Raw genomic sequence first — 21,941 nt, forward strand, 5'->3', positions numbered from 1 at the left:
CATTGTTCTCTCACTTGAGAAGTTATTTTTGCAAACATATGGCCTGGAGTTAAGTGTGGGGTTTTTTTTAAAAACACTGTGGCCAAATTCTGCGGCCAGTAATGGCATAAGGCTCTTCTTTCCTTTAGAGAAAGACACCTATTTGTGGAATCTGGGGGAAATTCACCCTGTACAATAAGCTACAGGTTAAATTAATGCTTTTAAAGCTCCTTTCTGGATCAACCCTCAAATTGTAGTCACGGAATGGTAAATACACAAATCTCTCTGCAAAATCACTTCAGCATATTTATGCAAACATAAATGTGACTTTGATGGCCCTGTTAACTTGAAGAGAGGAAACAAATCCCCATGTGCCCCACAGCAAGTGTCCTTTTCTTGGTAATAAATGTAGTTAATACATCTTGCTCAGCCAGGTTTCCTCTGCACACCTTTAATTGTAACTTGCAAAAAGCCCAGTTGCAGAGAAAGCAATTTGCTTGCTCTTTCTGAAAAGAAAAATAGTCAGCATAGTAAGAATTCAGAAACAATATAGAGCTGCAATTCATTATAAGCTTTCAACGAGACAGAAGGTATCACAGTGCATCCATTGCACAGAGTGATGTTGGAAGGGAACCACAAGCAGGAGCAATTTCAAGAATGGCTTTGCTTGTATTATCATCTAGTGATGTTTAAACATGCACAGCATGTCCTTGAAAGCCTAGGGATAAGAGGAGGAGAGGAGATGAAAAATTAAGCCTGAACTAAGGTGTTTGGAAAGCCTGAAGCTTAGAGTTGTTTCTGGGTACATCAGTTTAACCTTCAAATGAACCAGTCATTTCTTTCCTTCTCTTCAAAGTAACACTTTTAAGTCCCAAAATTTGACTTTGAAGCTGAGATCAATGCAATGTAATGTTCTCATAACACCAACTCCCACTGGAGGTGAAATTGGGAAGGGGGGGACTTGTAGTTTGTTCAGAGATTCCACACAACACACCAGGCAAGTGATTTTTGCATCAACTGTGCTTCCCTAAGTAGGACAGGGAATTTTAATCCTGCAGAAGAGCTTAGAGCCTCACCAGCTCCTACTGACCCAGCACCTCTCAAAGCCAACTAATATCTGGTCTGGGTCTCAGCTGCTCTGTCCCATGGTCAGGGAAATCCTGGAGGAGTGAGGGCTGCTTATGGCATTCCCCAAATTAGAAGTAAAAACAAATGTCTTATGTTAGTTGCTCTGCAGGGGTCTGTGCTTCTGTTGGACAAATACAAAAAAATCTCTACATTGAAAAGTATGAAAAGTCACTATCTTGTTTCATAGCTAGCTTAAAAGGGAATGGGGAAACTGTGAAATGAGCTGTGCCTTGAATTCCTCAGTTATTTTGGTGGTTGGTGGTTGATTTATTGCTGATTTGTAACTGCCCTTATTATTACCCAGCACCAGGGGAAGAGACAAGAAATCAAGATCAAAAGGGTATTTAATATTGCAAGTGCATTTCATATCTACATCCACACACCAGAAAACCTTGATCTTCAAAGCACTGTACAAACACTAACCAGCTAATGACTCCCAGAGCAAAGCCACAGCAATGGCTATTTTTAATACATCTATTATTTGTTTGTGCTCATAAAAGGCAGTTTTGTGCCATCAGCTTATTTGGCCAAGCACAGAACGGAGAAAAATGAATGTGAGCAGAGGAAGAAGCAAAGGATGTATGGAATGTCTTAACTGGGTTCCCCATGTACCAGTTAATGGAAATGACTGGATTGAAAAGGAGTAAGTGAAGGTGTGACACAACCACCAAAACAAACAAACAAACAAACAAACAAGAAGTGAGTTGATTACTGGATAGAAATACATTTTAAAGGAAAAAAGGCTGGTTGCTAAGGTCCTTTCAGTCTAGCAGAGGGAAGTGTGGCAAGGACCTGAGGCACAAAAAGTAATTCAAAGCCTAATTGTTGCCAGAGACAGAATTAGCTTCTGGAATGAGTAACAAAGCCAAATAGTGAATCTGTCACTTCTTTATTTTTCAAATGCAGGCAAGGATTTTGTGGCCATTGTATGGAGAGATGTTAAATCAGGTGTACAATCTGTCTGGGTAGCTGAGGGCAGATATCCCTTTTCTTCCTGAACTCTGCCACAGTGAGGGACAGCAGAGCTGCCACCACCGAGGCAGCGTTCCCAAGTGACACTGAGAGAGATGGAGGGACGTGCTGGAGGTGTCAGATCAGAGAGCTGGAGCTCCTCTGACATGGGGGACAGGCTGGGAGAGAGGGATGTCCAGCCTGGAGAAGAGAAGCCTCTGGAAAGACCTCAGAGCCCCTTCCAGGGCCTAAAGGGACTACAAGAGAGCTTGGCAGGGATTTTGGATAAGGACATGGAGTGACAGGACAAGGGGGAATGGCTTCCTGCTGTCACAAGGGCTGGGCTAGATGGGATACTTGGAAGAAATTTCTCCCTGTGAGGATGGTGAGGCCCTGACACAGGGTGCCCAGAGAAGCTGTGGCTGCCCCTGGATCCCTGGAAGTGTTCCAGGTCAGGTGGGATAAGTGTTGGAGCAATCTGGGATAGTGGAAGGTGACCCTGCCATGGCAGGGGGTGGAACTGGATGAGCTTTGAGGTCCCTCCCAACCCAAACCATTTATGACACGCACAGCGCCGAGTGGTGAAACCTTGTCCCCTCAGAGTCCGAATTAAAGGACTCTCTCCTTCCCCTGACACCTGTGTGCAGCCCCTGGGGATGGTGAGATCTGAGGGCCCGAACCTGCGGGAGCAGTTCAGGACAGCCTCCCGTGCCACCCCTCACGGCGGCTCACTGTGGGGGCAGCGCTGCCCGTGCCGGCCTCACCCCGCTCGGCCCAACCGGGCTTTGGGGGCTGCCGGGGTGCCCGCGGCGCTCCCCCCCACACACAGCGGCTGCACCGAGGGACAAGAGACCCCTGAGCGTGCCGGCGGCAGGATCCGACCTTTCGCCCCGCATCCCGCCCCACCTGAGGCCCGGCGGGGCCGCTCGCTGCCTTCCTCGCCGTCCCCGGAGGGCGGGGGCCGCGCTGCGGAGCCCGTCCTGCAGCAGGCGGCGGAGGCAGAGCGAGCGCCCCGCCGGCACCGCGAGCTGCGGCGGCCGCGCTCCTCCTCCCCCTCCTCCTCCTCCTGCTGCTCTCCTCCTCGCTTTCCTCCCCCTCCTCCTGCCCCTGCTGCTGCTCCTGCCCTCCCGGCTGCGCTCGCCGTCCCGCCCGGCCGCCCCGCGCGGCTCCTTCCCTCTATGGATGGGAAGGCAGCACCCAACGGCGTGGCCACCATCGAGGACAGGATCCTGCGCATCACCGGCTATTATGGATATTACCCGGGATACTCCAGCCAGAAAAGTAAGGCTCCCTCCCGCCTCTCCCGGCCCTTCGGGGGGGGTGTGTGTGTCGGCAGAGCCCTGAGGATGCCCGTGTCCCCCCCCAGGTGCTGCCCCATCCCTCGGGGTGAGTGTGGGGGCACAGGGCGCGGGGTGCCCGCTGTCCCCCGAGGGGACGCGGCGGCTCTGCGGCTGGAGACGGGGGCGGCGGCGCTTGGCCGCGGAACTTTGCGGCTCCGAACCTCTCAGGGCTGGCGTTTTGGGGTTTATTTTTCATTTCCAGCCCTCCCACCCCCATCCCCGCCGATGCGGGGGGGGTTCGCTCTCCGCCTGCCCCGCGCATCGGGAAAGTTTCGGTCCCGGTGGGTCCCCCCGGGCGGGCGCTTCAGCTCCTCAATTACTCATCTTCCTTTCGAAACTTAGGAGATTTTTCGAGAAAAGTGGGGACTTACTGACGATGGGGTGTTCCTTCGTGCCGCTTTAATACCAGACACTTGTAGTTTAGGGGGTTGGTGTTGGTTCGGTGTCTTTCCTTTTTTTTGGTGTGCGTTCTATTTATTTATTTTCCTTCACCGAAGAAGCAGAAAATAAAGCAGGTGGTCCTTGCAGAAAGTCCCTATTTTTTATTTTTTATTTTTGCTTTTTAGTTTTTAATTGGGAGCAGTGGGTTTCTAGCAGCTGGGAGAGCCTTAGTGGGTTTCTCTGGAATTCTGGTAGTCCCAGCACACTGTTTGATGGGGAAAGTTTGGCTAATGAAAGAAATTATTCATTTTTACCACCAAGGAAATGTGTGCAATCAGGTTTTATTGTATTAGTGGTTGCTTTGCAGTTGGCAAAACTATGACATGCCATAGCTGAATGAACGGAAGAGGAGTTGAGGTGAAGTGAGGGGCAAAATAAAGGAAAAGCAAGGAGCCCACTTGGGTGAGGTGAGCACTAAGGAGCAGACTTTCTTCTGCATATTCCCCTTGGAATATTCTGCTTTCCAGAATAGCCAGTGCAGTACTCTCCAGCTGCAATGCAATAATAAACCAAAACACAATTAATAAACTGCTAATATCAGAGAAACATATTTGTGAGCTTTTTATGATGGAGGAAAGCCATGCATTGAAGCCACTTAATAAATAAGAATTCCTCTGTGTAATAGTCAGCTGAAAAACCCAAGTCAAGCCCAGTAGTTTTATCCAGCTGTTATTTGTGGCACACTAACAGCATGACCAGTGTAATGGGCTTTTATTTGGTGAGGTCAGCTGGTTTTTCTGCAGTCAGAGGAGTTCAGAAGAAGCTCTGAGCAGTCTGGAGGCATGGCTATATGGCAGTCCAGGGACCAGTTAAGTCTGAGCCAGGTGGGACCTGTGTCCCAAATTCTGTAGTGGCTCCAGAGTATCTCTACAGTGTGATTTACCAGAGGAGGGTGAGGGTTCCGGCTTAATAGTTTGTTGCAAGTTTGGTTCGGTGGCAGAATGCAATTTTTCAGTCTGCAGCAACACTCCCACTCTGTATCAAGTTATAGATCTGAATCCAGTGCTGTCAATCCAAGTGCTCCTGGTGGTGCAGTGGGAATGCCAGGAGAATGCTTCCCAGACAGAGGAGAGCTCTCTTAGACCAAGTTCTGCAGATGCTACAAACTGCATCTGCTTAAAAATTAGAAAAAGCATGCCAGGAGAGGCCAAGGCTTTCAGAAGTGCTGACTCTTGGGATTTTATGCAAGTCTCCTGTCCGTTTGTGCCTTTTTGGCTGGGTGCTGAGGCAAAACAAAATGATCAGTAGCGCAGGTTTTCCTGTTTGAAGAAAATAAGCAAAATTTGTGGTTGTCATGTTTAAAGAGGAAAAACTGCAAGTGTATAAATCAGTGGTATTCCAGTACTTAAATGCCTTTGGGTAAATGAAAGCCAAGAACCCCTTCTAAGCTGTGAATGCTTTTTGAAGCAGTCTCCTAAGTTTTGGAACCATCATAACTTTTGGAGTGCTTGCAGTTGGCAGATGACTGCTTTATCCTTATGGCTGTATGTTTTGGGTTTATAAAGTACTTGAAGGCTTCTACAAAGATGTTCTGGCCTTACCCAAGGTAAAAGGAGGCATCCTTCAGGTATCATGAACATACATCCCCTTGGCACTCAGCAGGAGTCACTCTTGGAGATCCTGGCTTGGAATTCTTACTCTGTTCCTGTGTCTCAGCCAAAGTATTGCCTTTGAGTGGTGCTGCTTCAAAATTCTGTTGACTGGCAGTTCCTGTCATGGCTAATTGTTCACACAGATGCAGCACTGTAAACATGCAAGGTGGGCATTTTGTACCCCTGATTATTAATGGATTTGATATCTCAGTTTATTTCAGTGAGGGCATGATTTTTATCACCACTGTCCAAACTCAGTTTTAGTTCAGGTGGACAGTACTGGTGGAAGGCAGTGTGCTCAGAATTCCAGGCAGGATGTGTCCATACCCTCCCCAGTTCCAGAGGAGCCCTTTCCCTGTCACATGCTCACAGTCATCTGCTTGTGCTGTCACCTTGCTCCTGCCTGGCTCTGGAAAGTGCCTGAGGGTGAGCTGTTTGTCCCCAGGATGGCTTTTTGCTCTCTGCTTCTGAGCAGAGAGCTGGCCAGGCACCAAATGAAGGGACATGATTTGGGTGGTGACAGCCTGCTGATGGCCACCACCTTCCTTGAGGTTCCTCTTTGTCCCCAGCCTGCCGTGCCCAGCTAGGGACAGAAAGATTCATTGATGGAGGATGAAGGCAGCAGTGGGTGGCTGCTGTTCTCACTCTTAGGGGTACCTGGACGCTTACAGGGAGAGCCCAAGGCTTTGTGAAATGTGCTGATGATTGGCATCCCTCCTTCAGTGGGTTGGCCTCTGTTCCATGGTCTGACAGGAGATCATGCCATGGTTTCTTTGTTGGAAGGCTGAGGACTGCTCACAAACAGCCATGAAATCTAATGTTAAAGCACTGTGGTATTCAAGAGCTGTTATCACAAAGAACTGCAGTATTTTCTAGTGACTTGTGCCTCATAGTCTATATTTGTGTGCATTAACCTACTTCAGACTTGGGGTGTGCATGTGATGATTCTTTTATTAATTTTAAGTCAAGCACTTAAATATTTTTTTTTATTCTTTATAAAGTTGCTAGAAAAGAAAAGTACCTGTTTTATTTCTCTGTAAATCATCTGAATGAGCAGAAAAATGTATTTTGGTCTGGTATTTACATCCATGCCTATTACAAAAATCCTATTTCCTGCCTAATAAGAAAAAGATACAATTGTTTTCTCCCCCTCCACTCTGTGCTGAGATGGGAAGGGCTCTTCCTGATCCCACTTGACTTGTACTTGGGATGCATGGCTCGATCCCTCACTTCTTGCATTTTAAATGTGCAGACTATGTATGAGGTATCTGGCTTTTGTGGGGAGGGAGGGAGGCTGTGTCTGTCTTCCAGCCAATTTCTTTGGAATTCATAATTTCCAGGGCATAGAGCTGTTGTAGATCAGATGCTCCATCCTTCGACCTGGGGCTGCAGATGCTGCTCCCATGTAAGCTCCCCTTGTCCTCCACATTTTCATGTGTGCAATTTCATTTGGTCTGATGCAACTTTTTCATCCACACAAACAGTGGGAGGCTGTGTTTCCTCTCCTGACCTTTGCTGTAACTTCTCATTCTTCTCTGACTTTTCTGCTGGCAGTACAATCACGTTTAGTGTCTCCAGGGTCAAGAGTACGTATGGGGTTTGTTTTTTCGTGGGTTTTGATTTTTGTTTTTTGTTTTTCTTTCCTTTTTTCCCTACTGTTTCCAACTGCCACCCCATCTGCCTTTCATCTCAGTACTGAAACCTTTTTTACAAAGTTCCTCTCCTTCAAGTCTGTCCTAACACCTCTTCTGTGCCTTCCGCTGAATTAAAACTGCTCCAGTCAAAGTTTCTCATCTCTGATCTTCACCAAGTCAAGTTTCTACCTGTGCTGTCTTTTCTGATGGAGCCCTTCCCACTATCCACAAAGCCTCACGTCTTCCAAGATGCTCTCAGCATCTCAGATCTGCATTTCTGGAATGCTGTTTTCTCAGGCCTGGAGGAGCACAGCACAACCTCACTGGTTCCTCACATGGGCCATCACCTCCTCCTTTCCATCGTGCTTGGAGAGCTTCTCTTAACATGCACTTGTGGCTGGACGGTTTGATTCCCACCCCTGCAGGTTATGAACTCAGGCACTTGCTAGACTTTTAAACGAGTTTTTTGGACATTATCCCATGCTGATTCGATCTCCCCTCTTCCTCTCCTTCAGGCCTGACCTGAAACCATGGAGTTGTGTAAGCTCCTGGAAGCAGAAGGTGCTGTCACGTGCCTGTGCGGCAGCAGGACTGTGACATTGGGCTCACAGTGGGACACTGGGTGACTGACCATGCCTCTGGTGCTGTCTGCCAGGGAGCTGGGGAGCCCTTACAGCAATGTGTGACCTGAGCAGTGCTTGGGGAAATGCTGAACCTGTCCTTGCCAAGAGCACAGTGGCTGTCAGGAGCAAGCTGTGTGTTTTCCGTCTCCCCTGCAGAACAGCTCTAGTAAAGGTCCGTGGTTTAATTTGGCAAGTTCAGCCTCAAGCCAGCAATTGCAACTTAAGGACCTACTTAAGCCTAAACTTACTCTAAGCCACCGGGCTTTGAGAGTGTTTTCAAAGTTAAGTCTGTGCTTAATTGCTTTGCCTTAATAAGGCATGCTGAGCCAGCATCAGTGGCTTGACAACTCGGCTCTTGCTCCCTGTGTGGGGGAAAAGGCTGTGGGGGGAGAAGTTACTCCTGAAACTCTGGAGAGAATTTTCTCCTGGTTATCACAGCAGCTGTGCCAGCAGCTCTGCTGCAGTGCAAATCACATGGCAAACCCAGATCATCTCTGTGCTTACTGAACACCCTGCCCTCCTGGTGGCTTGTCACTTCCAGCGAGAGGAGCAAAGTCTCTGTCTGCACCCAGCTGCTCCTCCAGCAGTTCCCAGAGCCCCGGTTCCTCCCTGCAGAGCAGGCACAACGGGAGGCTGGGGAAGGGGCACTCGGGAAAGGTGCTTTGAAATTCGTGGGGGATGAGGCTAGTTTTGTTGAGCTGTGTTTGAGGGGTCTGGGAGCAAGGAAGTGATGTCAGAATCTCTGTGTGAGTTGTGTTGGCTTGTACCACTTGTGGCAGCTGGCCCTGTGCCACCTGGTAGCATTTGGGGCTGCAGGGACTCCAAGGCTAGCCTGGAATGAGCTTTATTTCAAAGTCTTCTGGGTTTTCCATAGGAGGGCTGTGCCCTGGGAGGGTGTGCTGCAGTGAGGGCAGAATTGCAAACTTCCAATTTAACAATTTCCTCCTCTCCCCAGCTCTGGGGCACAAGTAGATGTCATAGCACAGGATGCGGTCCTGTTGTTGCTTTTTCTCACAGACTTGTTTGTTTGTTTGGGTAAAAAAGAAGTATGGTTGTGTATCAGCACTGGTAGCAGTAACTTATGAAGTAATTTCTTTCAGCAAAACAGATTTTATAAATACTCCTTTGCTGACTAATATTGCCAAGACCAGGTTTGCTTTCTGTAGTGGAATAGGGCCAGTGTTTGTGTGGATTTCTGTTTGTGCTGGAAGGGGATGGCCTGGCAGCCTTGTACTGGTAACTGGAATATGGAACCTTCCCCTCACCTGGGGACATTAATTGTTGTGGAAGTTGAGGGGTCCCATCAGCTGGGAGGAGAGGAAACTGCTTCAGTCCTTGGCCTTCCCTCAGGGGCTGATTCATCCCCTTGGGGTCACATCCCTGAGGAGCTCAGCTGTGAAACTGTGGTCCTGGGCATGGATACAGTTCTGGGCATCTGTGGGCAGGAGGGATGAATCCAAATTGGGAAGGACACTGTGGTGAGCAGGGCAGTGAAAAGCTTATCCTTGCAAGAGGGGGCTGATAGAGCTGGGCCTGCCTAGGCCAGGATGGGAACAGGGCTGCTGCTCCAAACACATCTTGGGAGGATGAACAAGGAAATGTAGGAAAGAAGAGTTATTTAAACTGAAATTGCATGTTGGCACACAGGCAAATGGGTAGGAACAGGCCATGAATAAATTAAGGCTGGAAATTAGCAGAAGACTGAGAGTAATGGCCAAAAATCTTATGCGGGCTTATGTATTTAAATAAGAATTATTTCCCAAGCTTTAAAGATGCCTCATAAAGATGTCTGCCAAGATTTTGAGAAAAATTACCCCTATTTGGCAGGGAAAATTGAGACAGTAAGATGGGGGGAGTGATGCTAATTTTCCAGAGGTTGTTCAGAACAAGCCATAAGTTTGATGGAGCGATCTCTGCCTCCACCAGTGACTGCACAGCAAGTCTGGTGCTGTAGCTGGCCTGCTGCTAAAGGTGGAGGAGGTGCTCTCTATAATTTGGTAGCTTTCTACCTGTGCTCTCTGCCTGCTTTTGAGTTCTTCTGCCCTTCCATGCTCATTCTTGGGTCACCAGTGGTGATCCCAGGGCTTGGTGTTGGGCCCACTTGTATTTTATAACTTTATGGATGATCTGGTTGAGGAGTCGAGTGTCTGTTCAGTAAGTTCATGGATTTGTGTGGGAGTGTGGATCTGCTGGAGGGCAGGAGGGCTCTGCAGAGGGATCTGGACAGGCTGGGTCCATGGCCTGAGGACAATTGTATGAGCTTCAGGAGGACCAGTTTGCAGATCGTGCACTTTGGCCCCAGTAACCCCACACAGGGCTACAGGCTGGGGCAGAGTGTTTGTAAAGATGGAAAAGGAACTGGGCAAGCTGGTCAGCAGTGGCTGGACATGAACCCAGGTGTGCCCAGGTGGACAAAGAGGCCAATGACACCTGGCCTGGGTCAGCAATAGTGTGTCCAGCAGGAGCAGGGCAGTGACCATTCCCTGTTCTGGGCACTGGTGAGGCCACACCTCGAGTGCTGTGTCCAGTTCTGGGCCTCTCATGACAAGAAGGACATTGAGGGGCTGGAGTGTGTCCAGAGAAGGGGACAGAGCTGGGGAAGGGTATAAAGAGTAAATCATATAAAGAGTGGCTGAGAAAGCTTGGGGGACTTGGCCTGGATAAAAGGAGGCTCAGGGGGAAACTTCTCATTCTCACAACTCCCTGGCAGGAGAATGAAGCTGAGGGGGGTCAGACTTTGCTCCCAGGGAGCAAGGGACAGGATGAGAAGAAATGGCCTGAAGCTGCACCAGGGAAGGTTCAGGTTGGACATCAGGAGGAATTTCTTCATGGAAAGGGTTGTTAAGCACTGGAATGGGCTGCCCATGGAGGTGGTGAAGTTGTGTGTTCAAGAAGCAACTGGCCACGGCACGCAGTGCTCTGGTCTGGTTGACAAGGTGCTGATCACCCACAGGTTGGACTTGATCTCAGATGTCTTTTCCAACCCCAGTGATTCTGTGATTGTCACAGAAAGTCCTCCTGGCTGCCTGGCCCTCTGGGTGTTGGCTGGGATGGTGGCACAGCTCCTGGCCCCTCCTGCCTCACCTCACCTGCACCTGGTTCACCTGAGGTGGCTTTAACCTTTCTCAACAGGACATCATCATGGCTGCATGGAGCTGCACTTTCTTCTTCTCTTGTTCTGCCTAAAAGTGTGGCTGCTGCACACAGCCCATGGGGAGATGACCTGGACGTGCCATGAGCTGCTCTGTGTTCTTCTGGAGTGCACAGAATGGATGCCTTTCATTTTGACCATCCTTCCATCACTGTCTCCTTGACATTGCCTTCTCCATCTACTCAAGAAGGCAGCAGCATATTTGGTCCTGGTTGAGTGTGGTAAAATGATATTGCAAAGTGACAGATGGTTCTGGCAGCCTTTTATCCCTCCAGTGCTTGCATTCCTGTTTTTTTAATAGTGGTTTTAAAGGTTTGCAATTATTTCTTCTGCACATTTGGAAATTGATGGGCTTTTGCTCAACTGTCTGCATGGGAATTCACCCATGAAAGTGAACTTACTGTTTGTGGAAGAATTGGTGGCAGGAATTTTTTCACTTAAACCTGCTGCTGAATGATCACAGCAATGAATAATGGAAATGCCTGAAAAAAAAAAATCAGTGTCTGTTTGTGGCAACTGTGAGAATAAGGTGGGGGGAACAAAAAGGAAACTGCTTAACTGAGTGGTTAAATTATTTACCAAGTGGGCCAGCTCTGCTTAGTGAGACTGAAAATTGTTTTTTCTTGTGGTGAGGTGAAGTGAGACTCCCTGGTGGCCAAAGGTTTGGGCTGGCCCTGTGCAGAGTGGCAGATTTCTCTGCAGGGAGGTAGAAGCTGTAAGGTTATGCTGAGCTGATGCCCAGGGTATGGCTTTCACAGAACTGTAAGTGAGAGCAGCCCAGGCACTTCCAGTGCCAGCAGTGAATTTATTCCAAGGCATGCAGGATGTGCTCTAGTGACAGGCTTTTGGTGTGTCTGCCACACAGAGATCGTCCTGTTAGTCCTCTAAAAACATATTGATTCTTCCTAGACCTCCCTTGAAAATACTTTTGGTAAAATGGACTTGCCCTTTCCTGCATTCAGCTGGGCTGGATCAGGGCTAGCAGAGTGAGAGAGTGAGAAAGGTGCCTCTGCTGTCCTTTTTGTGGAGGCAAGGAAGACGATTTGCTCCTGTTCTGGGGCAAAGAAGGAGGTTTTGGGTCCAGGGTGAAATATGATTCCTGCTGTTTCTGGCAGTCTGAAATCTGTTCCTTGTCTCTGGCTGTCCAGTCTGTTTCGTCTGATACAAGAAGAGCTCCCATACCTGCTTTGGTTCTTGTTCAAGTTTCCAACTACATTCTGGGGGGAGAGGAAAGGAGAGGCAAGCACCAGCATGGCAGCTCATGAGTCAGTAAAACTCCACTAAAACAGGTCTCTCAGATCCCCTTTCAGACCAGTTTTAGTCCTGGCAGTGAACTCGCCATCCAGAGTGAGAAAGACTTTGTAGCTTGAAGCTAACCTGGTGACTCTTGCAGTTTTATTCCTTCTTGCTGCTTATGGCACTGAGCTGCTTGAGCAATTTCCTGCTGAAGCAATCTCCAGTACAGCTCCCCCTCTTCCTATGGAGGCTGAGTCTTCTGGGGGACTTCTAGGGCTAACACACCTCTGTTATTAATGGGGTAGTTGGAGACTTCATGAAAAAACGACTTTCCTGCTGGGGACCGATTTTTTCCTAGGATTCCTGGGAACACAACTCTGGAAGCCCTTTCCAGCTAATGGGTATCATACACCTGAGTGTTCTGAGGACAGCACTGGAATCATCTGTGCCTGTGTTAGATAAGCATGAAACGGGGCTGGAACACATGTTCACTGTCGGGGAGAGAAAATTAATCCTCATGGTGTGACTTATGTTCTGCATCTTGAAGTGAGATGGTAGAGTTGTTATAAAGCAGTCGACAAGTGCAGTCATTGCAACCTTTTTCTTTTACATATCTTAATCCTGGAACTTCAAAATCCTTTCTTGGACGAAGCTCGGCACGTGGAGTGTGCAGCCCTGGAATTGTGTGGGTGCAGATTGGGGTTTTTCTCTGCAGTGCCAGAAATAACCTGTTGTGTGATACGTTACAGGGGCTAGGATTTGTAGCAGCTTGTGTGAAAGTGGGATGCTTCAAAGTGCTTCACCAGAGGAAATTCTTCAGTGCTGACAGCATGGAGAGCAGGAAGGTGAACTTTCCATGGTGTTTCTGCACCGTGGCTGGGCTTCTACCTGAGGAGGGTTGGTTCTGTGTGTGAGAAAGCTTGTGCTCAGTGGGGCTGCTAATGCAGAGACCAGGTGGAAAATGATTGAACTTAGCATTTTCCAGGGACATATTTGATGAAGTTTCCCAATTTCCTATCAATTTTTTCTTTTTTCCAGGGTGGGATGGAATGGGGAAAAAAAAAATAATGAGGAGTTAGATAAAAAGAAAATTAAATATTTCAAGAGCATTTCTGCTGAGGAAAAAGAGTTGAAGTCTGAAATGTAACTAAAGAAGTGCCACATTTCACATGCATTGGAAAACAAGCCTTGGAGGAAGGAACAAAAGGCATTTTTCAGCTGAAAGACTGAGCTGAGCTGTTGTTGGTGTGCCAAGCCATATGTGTCCTGTCGAGGTGATTCATCCATACAAGCCCTGCCTTCTGTCCCTCTTCTTGGGGGGCCCTGTGGCAGCAGGCACAGGTTTGTGTGTGCTTGTGCTCCACAAAACAGGGAGCACTGGGCTGATCTCAGGGTGCAGGGGAGTGCACAGCTGTCCTTTGACCTCCTCATGGAGCTGTGTGTCCAGGAATACTCATTCCTATGTCCCTCTGCTCTGGGATGCAGCCCTGACCACTTGTTCAGAGTCAGGAGTTGTCCTTCACCCATAAATGTTCTGCAGCAGGGGGAAGTGGTGAGGAGGCTGCTTAACTGGGTTTTCCTGTTTGGAAAGGCATCCTGTTTGTTTCAGTGTTGGAAAGGAGGTTAATTAGATCAAATTAGGGCAACTCTATTTCTAGCTGGGGTCTGTGCAGTGTTTTTGTGCACTTCTGCTTTGAAGTGAATTCAGAGTGACTGTTTTGAGCATCCTGGTGGAGACAGGCGACCCCAGCTGTGGGTATAGAGCAGGCAGCCAGGAGTAAAGGTGTCTGCATTTGGGCTGAATCAAGAGGATTTCCTTAAACTTAGATATTCACACTGTGCACAGGTACAGCAGTGACTCCTCTGAGAGCCAAAGACTCTTGGGCAGACTTGGGAATACCGCTGGAGAGTGAGTGTGAATCTCAGATTCTGTGTGCCTGACTTTTAGAGGCACTGCCTTGAAAGTGTGCAGCTTAATTATTACTGGTAGAAAATATTCATGCAGTTTACTGAAGCTTTGTAGCACTTTGTTGAGATAAGAGTTTCATTATATTTTATTGCTTTAAGAAGACAAAGAAAAGTGGGTGGTGCAGCTCCCAGATTTGCCCCGTGTAGGGGAATGGAGGGTAGAATTAACCTGACACTGTTGTTTTGCACATTATTAACAGATGTTGGCTTTGGTCTCTTATTTTAGCTGGAATCTCAAATTTGCTCGACTCAGTTGGCTGGGTTCAGATTTACCTTAGTTCCAAGGCTGCTCCCAGACATGGGATGTTCACAGCTGAAGGTGGTTTTGGTTTAGCTGCAGACAAAACTTAAGCCCTTTTAAACATGACTTTCTGATGAATATGTCTTCAGAGAACAACGTCAAGGTTCTGATAATTTTCAGTGCCTTTTTTCTTCCCCTCCATGGCGAAGCAGTGTGGTACCAGGAAAACAATCACCTTAGGGCAGGAGAATCCTCTGGTGTTCAGTGACTGTTGTCCTTCACGTCCTCCCTGTGGATGGTGGATGCTGTGGGGCTGCCTAAAGCAAGCAATCTCATTCTGTTCATGATTCCCAAGTTTTTCTGTTTCCCTACTTGGTACTGGGGACAGAAGCTGTAGTTCAGAGCAGCCTGATTTGCCAACTATCCTTGCACACAAAGACAAGATTCATAGGACTTCATTTGAGGGTTACAGCCATCTCCTGTCACGTTCAGGTGTCTCTGAAAGCCAGAATTGCACAGTGCAGTTTGAATTGACTGTGTAGACACTGGGTCTTCTGCTGTATTTATGCTTCCCTGTGTATTTTGGTGACTTAAGCCACTCTCCATGGTCCTGACTTTCCTTTTCATCCTATCAGCCTCTCTTCTCTCCCTGTCTCTGGTGTTAGACTGGGCTGGTTGAAGGGATGATCTGAAAGGAAATGTATTTGGCACCTTTGATGTGGAGAGCCCTTTTTTTCTTTATAGGTTTTCAACAAAATTTGTGTCTTTGTATTCCCAAACTGAAGAATACATGATTGCTGTTCCCAGCCTTCCTCTGAGAACAGGCTTTGACATCATTCATACTCTATAATTCATGGTATTTTTGTAGCAGTCTGTTAAGGTCTGCAAGAGAGTGAAAGGGATGATTTTGAAAGGCAAGAATCGTCCTGTGCCTTCTGGTAGGTCTGTGACCAAGCAGGTTCCTGCTCTTTGGAGTTGTTACTGGGTCTCTTTTATCATGGAATAATTTTTCTTTCTCTTTGGAGTTGCTACTGGGTCTGTCTTTTATCACAGAATCATTTTTTTAAGGATGATGTTGTTTTCCTTAATGTAAGCACTTGCTCCTTGTCAAACACATCCTCGTATGCCCCGTTAGGACTTTGCGCCTCGTTCTGGGGCGTTTCAAAAGCAGATTACAGAACGTCTTGTAACTCGTCATCTGTTGGTTTTTTTAACCTGGTTTCTTAAGGAAACAAGGCTTATGTGAGCACCATCTCTCTCTCCCTACTCCCTCCCTGTGTAATTTTTCAATCTGCTGGCCAAATCCAAGTACAATTACCAGGAATTAGTGAGCGCAAAAGGTGCAGAGCCCTGATGGACTTTACAAAAACACAGCTAAAAATACAGAGATTTCTATCCTCCCATGGTGGGAAAGCTGTAGGATTGCCTCGTTCCTGATGATGAGATGTGCTGCACACAATTTTTGGGAATCTTGTCAAAGACACATCTAGTTAACATCCAGCTTCAGACAGTGACCAACAGGAGATGTGCAGGGAAGAGAATAATGAGGGCTCCTGATGTTTCCATCCACTATTGATCTGTGCTTTGGGAAGTTCTTCGTGTTTTAGTAGCTTTTGATGGCTGTTTCTTCCATGAGTTTGTAGGGATGTGATGTTGTCCATCTTGCTGTTGTAGGATTTCCTTTCTCTGCTGCTGCTAGCTCTTTGGATGTGGCTCTTCTGCTGAGGAATGAGAGTAAGTCCCATGAAATCTTGGAGGCAGGTCCTTCCCACCCCATGATTTTGTGGAGAGAGGGGAGGAGAAAGAGAACAAAATGTTGGCCTGTTAACTGTGAATAAACATCCTGTGGAGCTAACACATGTTATATTTCGTAATTCCTTCCAGCATGGAGATAAGATACTATCCTGGGAGGAGAGAAATTGGCTTTGGACTGTTTTCAGCTGCTTCCTCAGGCTGTAGTGGGATGCCAGGAGCCTCACAGGGTACACCTGACTTTTTTTGGGACTTTGAGATGATGCAGTGAAAAAGCATAAAATGATGCCACAGGACAGTTTCAGGTTTTGGTCGGAAATTCAATGAATAAAAGATTACTGTGCAGAATCACAGCTGTTGGTAAAGATCTGTAGAGTAATGCAGGTGATGGTTGTGAACACTTCGCAGTTTTAAAAGATGGAGAGAATGGAGTTGTTTTATTATGGCTACAGAAAATGTTATCAAATATTCATGATGATCATCTCCTCTTATTTGAAATAATAAATCCAAGGTTAATTTTGTACTTGTAGAAAACTGGTGCCTGAATGTTGGCCCTTTATTTCTTTGCTGGTGTAATGTAATGATAATATTTAATATTTTATCTACTTTGCAAGGATGTTATTAGGCTCACAAGTATGTCATGGTGCCCAGAGAAGGAGGTTCTCCCTCTTTCTCCAGCACGTTAGGGAGAGGCTTCTGCAGACATTTCAGAGCCCAGAGAAAGAAAACATTGTGCTCAAGAGGGCTCATATAAGGCATAAAAGTTTGTCTGTTGATGAATTTAATGCTCAGTGTAACTATGAGGTTTAAAACAGGCAATAAAGAAATGCCACCAGTTCTGTTTATTTTAAAGGCTAAGTCCTTAAAAATTATTTTTATCACTCATGCCATCCATCGTGTTGCCAGTTGTGATATTTGTGACCTCTGTGGCAAATTAGAATTTGACATTGCAGTGACTGCACTGAGCAAGGAAATATGCCCCAGGGGTTTATAAATAGGATTTAAAGCACCCATCACATGATTACATTTTATTATTCTGCTGTATGTGTTTTTGTTATTTATTTTCCCCCAAAAACAAATGCAAGTTTTTAATGTCACCATGTGGCGACAACGCAAAGCCTTTTAAGTCACCGCTGCTGCACAAAGTATTGTAAAGTCTGACATCCCTTTGAAGAGCTGTTCTTAGCCATTGCTGCTATTTTTATTTTTGAGTTGTTCTCTGTAGAATATTTTTTATTTTGTCCTCGCGTGCCCTGAATTTTCCAAACATTTTCAAATCAACTGAGGTCTTTCCCTCTCCTCTGTTTTCCCCACTCTTATTAATTTTACTGGACTATGCCTTGGAAAATCTCGTTGAAAAGTCTTTTTCCCTTGAACTCTAAGGAGTCTTTAGAGAAACATCTGCCAGAAGCACTGACCTACAAAATCTATTAGGCTCTTCCCACTGGTGTGAAGCTCATTTATGTAATTCTGCTGGATGGGATGGCTCTGCTCTGGAGATGAAATACAAAATTCAGTTTTGCTTTCATAAGTGTAGGTGCAAAGAAGTGGCTGATATCGAGATGATGTTGAAGCGTTAAAGGTTGGATGTTAATTGTGATCATATGTAACTTACCAGTTGTAATGTGGCAGAGAAGGGTGTCAAAAACAGGGGAATTAATTGGCCAAGAGAACAATATTTATTTCCTCTATTTCTGAGCAAAGCGATAATTTAATATAAAATTAGTCACGTTGATTAATCTTATTATAAGCACAGAAATATAAACAGGTGATGGGGAGCATATCACTTGATTAGTTTATAGATTTTCATAAAATATTTGATGATCTTTTGAGTTTGATGGTTACAGATATAACTGGCAACTTAGTCACACTCTGTATTCTTTATAAATATGCTGATAATGGGAAGTACCAGACAAAGTATCAGAAGTTTATCCTTTTGCCTTCTGAAAGATCTTGCAGGGGTGGAGATGTGAAGGCATCTGCTGCATCAGAACATAAAAGTGGAAGCAAGAGGGGAAGTAAAATGTCATGTGCGTGAAGTGGATCAGAGGAAAAGGGCAGCCAGCCCATGAATTTGAACCTGCACTTGCCTGGACTTGGGAGATGAGTGGAGAAAGTTCTGAAATTCTTCTCTTCAATTTTGTGGATTTTGGCCATGGTGACATTTCACTCAAGCTTTATCCCTCTGGATGAATGAAGTTAAAGCACAGCAGAGTCCATAATCTTCACTACATCAGGAGTAGTATATGGAGTGGCTAATATTATATCCAGCAGCTTGGAGCTGTGTGAGCAAGGAGCTGCTTAGAGTTGGAATAATTTGGAATGCAGCCTTTGGTTTTGTTTGACCAAGTTTGACCTTTGCCTCAAGGCTGGTGAAAAGATGCCTTAATCCTACTGCCCCAGCACCTATTTTTAATGCTATGTGTGTCCCAATTTGATTTTGGAGGAAAGTTTTCTAATTCCCTTTGACTTCTTGGACAGTCATCAGCTTCATCTTTTTGAAGAGACATTGGAAAGATGTGAATCCCGTCAGTGCCATCCCCCAGAGAGCCTTGGCAGTTCTGAAGTGGGCTGGGGGACGTTTCCCAGACACATTAATAAAGCTCCCCATCATGAAGTATCAGGAAGAGCTAACAGAATATTTATGCCTGCTCGTTCACTGACCTTCCATAATTGCCTCTGATTATTCTATTACAGCAGAACTTTTAAAGTAATTGTGGAGATCAGATGCAAGTGTGAAGCCACAGAGGCTGTCCTGAAACTTGGCAAAATCATGGACAGGCATCCAAAATGTGAGTCAGTCTGCCCTGATCTTCCTTCTCAAGTGTCATATTAACCAGGCTGAATAATGATTTGTCCCTCCAATGAAGTTACATCATGTAAAGTGGCACAACCTGATTTAGTTCTTTGATATTTTTGCCATCAATACAGGTTCAAGAGTTGGGAGTTTTGACTGTCTACAATGTTTGGGATTTGGCTACTTTTACAAAAATTGTCCTTGCTGAGCTCCCTGGTTTGAGCAGTGATCGTCTGGTAAGCAGACTGTGGAGCTGGCAGAGGTCTGGAGGAATAACTTCAGTCTTAGTGAGCAGGGTCACCTGGATCATTCTCAGTGGATACGTTTCTAATCCATTTTGAAAACATCTGTGGTGGGGATTGCCCACCTCCCAGGCATTCTGTTCCAGTGTTTCATTTACTTTGGTTTTCTCATGACTGAATCTTGGTCTAGTTCAGACCCAGTTCTTGTCCTAGTACCTTGTGACTGGTCTCCTCCTCTGCAGCAATATCTCACAGATCTCAGAACTTCTTTTTCTTGTTTTCCTTCATCTTTACTAAAACAAACCAAATTCTTCCACTCATTCTGTGTAGTCATTCTAGAGGAAACTTGCTTCTTGTCTTTATCTTCTTGAAGTCAATGGAGTAGCCATCACCTTACTTAAAATTTCGCTCCTCAGACTGGACCCAGGTCTTCAGTTGAGGTCTCATCTGTGCAGTCTTGAAGAGAATAATTACTTCATATCCTTGATGTACAATGGATTGTTCACTTCAGTGTCTGAATTTCTGGCAACTGTATAAAAAGTGATGCAGCTTGAGCTTGGGGTTTCCTCTGAACTCCAGTCCTCTTTTACAAAACTGCAGTTGTTCCCTGAACTGTGTCTGTACAGCTGATTCTCCACTTAGGTGGGAATAACCTTTCACTTTTGCAAATAATTCTTTATCCAGGTGATGTCTCCATGTTGTTAAAATCATTCCAGTTCTCTCTTCAATGTACTTGGAGCCTTCTTGTTTAATATAACTTTAAGCTCCCTAAAACAGTTAACAGTTAACCTCCCTATTATGTAAATCACGAATGCTAAAAGGACCCTCTCTTAAAATCCTTTCACCATCAGGGACCCACTGATGGCAAGCCCAGGGTTGGCTCTTGAGCACTTTTCCTCCTGGTTAAATTGTTTCCCTGTCATGTCCTGCTGGGCAGTGTCAGGAGCTGTCCTGGTGTCAAGATCCGTAATGTCTCCTGTCCTTCACTGTTCACCAGCTGTTATTCTGTCATGGAAAGAAATGACATTACTCTGATGGGATTTAGTCTCAAGGAAGCTCTGACTGGCATTTTCCTGGTTTCCTTTACATGTATCCTGTTTGTTTGTTCTGGTATTTTGATGGGAACAGAGGACGTGAGGTGCTGGTTACATCTGACTGCTCCTATTTATTTTTATCCAGGTTTGTAATTTCCCACTCTTTTCCAATTTCTTTCTCCAACCTAGCATTGTCAAAGGTGTTTTGGCAACCTGCTCTGGTGGAAGGTGTCCCTGCCCATGGTGGGGGGCTGGAACATGATGGTCTTTAAGGTCCCTTCCAAATTCCTTCTTTTTTGTTTCTGGGAAGCTCCCTGTAACATATTTAAGCTAAGTTTAAAAATTCCATTGATTTCCCAAAACTGAGACCAGTGCTTTTTATACTGGACCAAATTGTTGATGTGAAATGCATCCTGGAGCTCCAGACAGGCCTTGGTTTGGTGCCACCTCATTACTCTTCAGGATTTACTGCTTCACAGAACAGTGACTGCAGAGGCACATTAAAGATACAATATTTCATTGCTCCATTAAGAATTTAAAACATATATGTTATTAGAAAATTGTGCTTTTTCCCTTACATTTATGAGGAGATCAAGGCAAAATCTGGGTAGATAATGAGGTAAAATTTTTGGCCAAGCTATCAGTGACTTTGAAATGATCTTTGCAGCTTTGTTATCTTTCTCTCCAGCATTTTGCCAGCGCTTGGGAAGTGAAGTCATGTCAGCATATTGCTCACAGATGGTGACATCGTTAGATGTGGTGTATGGCAAGCAAAGGCTCAGGTACCATTTGGAGTTAGATTTAAATGTGTTTTAAACGCTACCCTGACCTTGGCACAGGTTGAGAAATTCACCTACGCAACAAATAACAGGAGACAAAAGGAATCAGGAAGGAGAAACTGTTTAAATAGCAGAAGAAATGTATTTAATTGTCCTGATAAAGAAGTGCTGTGTAGTATTGTGAGTGTTCAGGAGATTGTTTGAGATTGTCTGATCCAGGCCATTTTGCCTACTCCCTTTTGGCCTGCAGCCTTGGGAATTCAAGAATAGCCATTAAACAGCAGATTGGCCCAGCAGCCAGACATCTCCCACTTCATCACCCCATGAAAATGCTGCTGAGTTGCACCAAGAGTTGCAGCTGTATCTATGAGAAGTCTGAATGGTGAAGGGGCTGGAATTCAAAACTGACTCCTAGCCCATGGCTGAAAATCCAGAATGATCTGTGATTAGTCTGTAAAGGGCAGGAGCAGGGAGCAGAGACTCCTGGGGTTAGGTTAGATCAGGCTGTTGGAAGATCTGCCTGGAAATGGTGTCTAGGAGGAAGTGTCTTTACTTGGCCACCCAGGGAAAGGACCCAACCAGCCACATCATCCTTTGCCACATTCCAAGCCCCAGCTGGATAGGTCATCATCACAATCCTTTCTGAAAGTCATGAGGGTTATTTTCTAAGCTCATAATCATCCATGTGTCTGTTTTAGTGTGACTCACTAATATTTTAAGGTTCCCAGTTCTTTGTAAGTGAAATGCTGCCTCCTTGGTGGCCTAACTTTGGTTTAAGCTTCAAAATCCTTGCACAACTCAAAGGGGAATCACAATTCTGCACTCCAGTCTCATTTTGCATGGTGTGGAGAAGCTGCCTCAAATAAGCTGCCTGCTGACTTCTGTCTTCTCTAGAACCATCTATTTTTTTATTTTACTGAGTCCCAAAGCTCGAGTTTTGCATGTTGGTGACAAACCCGTTGTGACTTTCGGTGTCTTGGGAGATGAGAAGAAGCTGATGAAAAGCAGAGTCTTGCTGTCTGCTGCATGATTCAGAGAGAAGCTCTGATTCTG

General features: G+C 46.0%; 1 protein-coding gene across 2 annotated transcripts in view; it reads left to right on the forward strand.

Moving 5' to 3' along the window:
• The first annotated feature begins 3,055 nt into the window (after positions 1-3,055).
• The window catches only part of SLC35F4 (solute carrier family 35 member F4), a 109,561-nt gene continuing 90,675 nt past the window's right edge, over positions 3,056-21,941 (forward strand). The window contains exon 1 of one of the 2 annotated variants that reach the window (XM_015632307.3): positions 3,056-3,339. In XM_015632307.3, coding sequence (XP_015487793.3) covers positions 3,237-3,339 — 103 coding nt within the window. In that variant the 5' untranslated portion in view covers positions 3,056-3,236. The remainder of the gene's footprint in view (positions 3,340-21,941) is intronic. The other variant, XM_015632308.3, reaches the window with a different exon arrangement.

Source organism: Parus major, chromosome 5 (genome assembly GCF_001522545.3).
Source record: "Parus major isolate Abel chromosome 5, Parus_major1.1, whole genome shotgun sequence".
NCBI classification, from domain to species: Eukaryota; Metazoa; Chordata; class Aves; order Passeriformes; family Paridae; genus Parus; species Parus major.